The sequence below is a fragment of the Capsicum annuum genome, unplaced genomic scaffold (genome assembly GCF_002878395.1).
Source record: "Capsicum annuum cultivar UCD-10X-F1 unplaced genomic scaffold, UCD10Xv1.1 ctg47433, whole genome shotgun sequence".
Taxonomy (NCBI): domain Eukaryota; kingdom Viridiplantae; phylum Streptophyta; class Magnoliopsida; order Solanales; family Solanaceae; genus Capsicum; species Capsicum annuum.
This window is the reverse complement of record NW_025855076.1, coordinates 1-4,137: the sequence shown is the minus strand read 5'-3', so window position 1 is coordinate 4,137 and position 4,137 is coordinate 1. Positions and strand designations below refer to the sequence as shown.

General features: G+C 34.5%; 1 protein-coding gene across 1 annotated transcript; it reads right to left on the bottom strand.

Moving 5' to 3' along the window:
- On the bottom strand, positions 1-1,399 carry LOC107879768 (protein ZINC INDUCED FACILITATOR-LIKE 1; the record flags this gene model as incomplete). The annotated part of the gene is given in 7 exon segments (XM_047403723.1): positions 1-14; positions 237-299; positions 472-525; positions 597-699; positions 786-888; positions 973-1,033; positions 1,159-1,399. Coding segments are annotated over 7 exon segments (401 nt in total), but the record flags the coding sequence as incomplete, so codon positions are not given.
- Between the last annotated feature and the right edge of the window lie 2,738 nt (positions 1,400-4,137).

The window sequence follows — 4,137 nt, the reverse complement described above, 5'->3', positions numbered from 1 at the left end:
TATTTCTCTGCAGGCTTAGGTAAAAGCAGACATTTAGAGCATGTATGCTGATGTAAATTTTCTCAAAGTGTTTCTCAATTCTTTTGCCAAGATTGGCAGAGAAACTTATACGTAGAAACACAAAGGATTTAAGGCTATGAAATTTCTCTTACAGTTGATCATAAAACGACTCAGCTCTCTTTCCCTAACAGGATGATGGAATAAAAAAAAGGAAATAGCTAAGGAAAAGAAAATACCTGAGCAAGGAAGCCTCCTAAAGATGGGCCAATAATCAATCCAATGCCCCATGCACTACTAATCTGAAACAATTCAAACATATAATAAAGTAAATAAATTCCCCAAAATCCACGGCCTAAATGGTCATTCAAAAAATGCATTCTTGCCATGACTTTTGTCACTCCAAAATTGTCTGAAATGCTCTCATTTGTTTAGAAAAATCATTTACATAACCAAAAACGAAGGGCATATTACCGTTGACATTCCCAGTGCTTGATATTCTACACGAAAAATTTCCGCAGCATATGCCTAAGCATGGAAGGTAAGCATCTTAATAGAATAGGCAGTTCCAAATTATAAGATGTAAACTGATAGCATACCTTTATAGGTCCAATCAAACCATTTAATAAACCGAGAAGCAACCGTGTAATGACTGCCATCCAAAAGTTGACACTAAGACCAAAGAGAGTATTGAAAATAACCCTGCAGCACAATCAAAGCATAAGGTATAAACTTGTTGACATTCAAGTGAAGTTTAAAAAGAACGTTTCAATGTAGATTAATCGTACACTACAAAAGTGCCGAAAATTATAACTGGCCTTCGGCCATATCGATCAGCCACTGCTCCCCAAAAAATAGATGTCAGAGCTCTTCCAAGCATATATGCAGAACCTTCAGTGTTTCAGGAAATTCATAAGCGTTTTTTCCGACAGACCTTTATATCAACATTCAAATTCTAGCATGAAATAAGCTTACCTACATAACCTGCATATGTACTAATATCTTCCTCTCTCTTTGCAATGTGGAAGTCCCTTATCTGTACAGGAAGCCAAAACTTGGAAAGCAATGAATTGTCGTAATATAGAGTGAAACTTCACTTGATCATGCGTGTTATCTGAAACATGAACTAGAAAGAGAAAACAAAGAGTTGAGTGATGTTACCATGAAATAAAGAAATGGAAAGAGAGATGATATTGGAAGTGCTGATCAGAGTTGAATCCCATGAAAACAGAAAGAGAAAAGAAATCATCAGCCTGAATATATCAATAGATAAAATGTTGAAAGAAGGATCATCTAAAAGAAGCTTGTAGCAATAACTATCTAAGACTTGACTACAAGTACAATAATGAATCAAACTTGCTAGCTAACTTATGATTACACATACAAAGAAAAGCTCCAATAAGCTAACCTAGAACTTTCGGCCGCGTACAATAAAAAACTTGAGAAGGCAATATGGGGAAAACACTTGGGGATTTCTTTCCATTTGTTCGAGTCTTTTGCTGGTGTAGTTACGCGATACCTGTGCTCATGGAAGATGGCAACTACCTCATAATATTAATCGGGTTTGCACGCAAAGTGGCCCAAACATCATGGTTATAAAAATAAAACAATAATACTAGTATCAGATAGTTTAATTTGATATGAGGAAAAACATGACATCTTAATATTGTCATCACCCCACCCACTCCGTAAGATTGTGAACTTGATGTTCATATTTTCTCATCAAATATAAGTATCAACATTTGATGAGACTAGCTATTTGCACCTCATAATTGGGCAAGAGTGATTTTAATGATGGATTGATTTAGCTTATGAACAGGTTAAATCATCTCAAATCAACAATCTAAATAAACCTATTAATACTCAGCCCTGATCCATAAAATTGCTCAATCTTAGTGCAAAGATTTACTCTACATTAAGATTTTTGCTTGCAAACAATTGTTTAAGAATCTTCTTTCGTTACTATCCATTGGTATCATTTTTTATTATCATTATTACTACTATCACTGGTGAAATATTATTATATATTCTCGTTATTATTCATTTTGGGATTTGCTTATTATTCCTTGTCTTGAGCCGGGGGTCTATCGGAAATAGCCTTTCTACTTCTCTGGAGGTAGTGATATGGACTGCGTACACTGGGTGATACACGTACGATCGTGATTGTGGATCAATACGTAAAGACTCGAGTTCGAGTGGCTGCCCAGCCAATGGAACAAGCTTTGAAGTGTAGAGAACAAGTCCCAACACTCCAAAGCCATCCAATAAGCACACTCCAAGGCCTCCCTTTTGTCTTGGCTCAGGAATGGCATTCTAGTCATTTTGTATTAAGTTAAAACCTAGGCTATAAATAAAACATGTTAGGTCATTTTGTCATAATTTTGATGGGATATTTTGAGAGCTCTTGAGAGTTTCATACAAGTGTGGAATCACTTGTGTTGGTTGCTTGTTTTGAAACGTTGGTTGCTTGAGAATCCGTTCTCTTGAGGTCACCGTAGAACTTGGTGTTACTTGTATGAATTCTTAGTTCTTTGTGTTCAATATACACTTAGGTTCATAGTGTTTATACATTTGTATGTCAAGTTACCTATCTATCTATACATATTGTTGTTGTCAACATCTTGTCCTTGGGTTTGTGTGGAAACCGTGAGTTATTGTTGTTATCATATTGTTGTTGTTAATCTTGTTAACTACTTGTTAGTTTGTTGGCTCTCTGAAATAGGTGTCAATACACCTAGATATCTTGTTGTTCTTGTCTTGTAATCTTGAATCTGAGAGTGGTCACCAAGAGGGTGCTCGGTTCCCGTGAACTAGTGGACTGTTTTGATATTTGTTTTGTGTCTTCTTTATCAATCTTGTATCACTGAGTTTGTTGTTGTTGTTGTTGTTGTTCATTTTATACGATCTTATATTTGAAGAATATTTATTCAAGTTCCTTACAAATTTCATAGTTTCTGTGCATCATTTATCGTGTGTATGTCTCTGAGATTCCTAGGACTGCCAACTTATAATAAATTATAGAGGTGTCATATATGGGTCCAAGGTACGAATTTTTGAAAATTAAACTTTATTAAACAAATTCCAAAGGTGCCACTTTTCGTAAATTGATCTTTATTAAAGTTCATCAACTAATATCCCAAAATAAGATATAAAAATATCTGGCATGAACTCCATGCGACAAAAAAAACTAATAGTAATAAACTGCATCGTAGTTGATGTAGTAGACTAGGGAGTATCTTTTTAGGAAATTTGGTGGGATATTTTGAAAGCTCTACAGAGAGAGTCTTATAAGGTGGATTTCTTGTAAACAAGTGTGGATATCACTTGTGTTGGTGCTAGTTTTGAAACGTTGGCTGCTTGGGAATCCCGCTCCCTTGAGGTCACTGTAGAGCGTGGTGTTGCTTGTAGAATTCTTGGGTCTTTGTGTTTAATATACACTTAGTTCATAGGGTTTGTACATTTGTATGTCAAGCTACCTATCTATCTATTTCATTATTGTTGTTGTTCATTCTCGGGTTTGGTGTCTCAAAATCGAGACTTTGTGTTCTTCTTGTTCTTGTGCTTGTGTTGCTAATCTAGTTTGTTGACTCGCTGATTTTAGAGGTGTTGAACACCTTAATATCTTGTTGTTATTGTGTTTTTGTTGTTGTTGTTGTAGTGAATTCGAGAGTGGTCACCAAAAGGGTCCTCGGTTCTTCCAACTTGTGGACTGTTTTGATGTTTATTTTGTGTCTCCTTTATCGATCTTGTATCAATAAATATTTGATTGTGAACTCTATAATTATATATTAATTTAAAATTATTCTAAAAATTCATAAACTTTAAATTTGAAATTCTCTCCTACGACAAAGGAAAATAAGGAAAACATACACAGGTCCTTGTCTGAACAAACCTAACACAAAATTCTTTTTAGATAACAAGGAGCATTTAGAAGCTTTTATTTTAAGCCAAACAATTGGTGAATTGATCCTCACAACATTAAACTAAAATTCTCAATAAAGCAAGAAAGAACATAAGAGAATAATATACTATTGACTCCCCGGGATTTATATCACATAATTTAAATTATAGTATATACCTTTAGCTTGAATATATATACTTTCTTAAAAAACTTTTTCATCCTAAAATGTATGAGAAAAA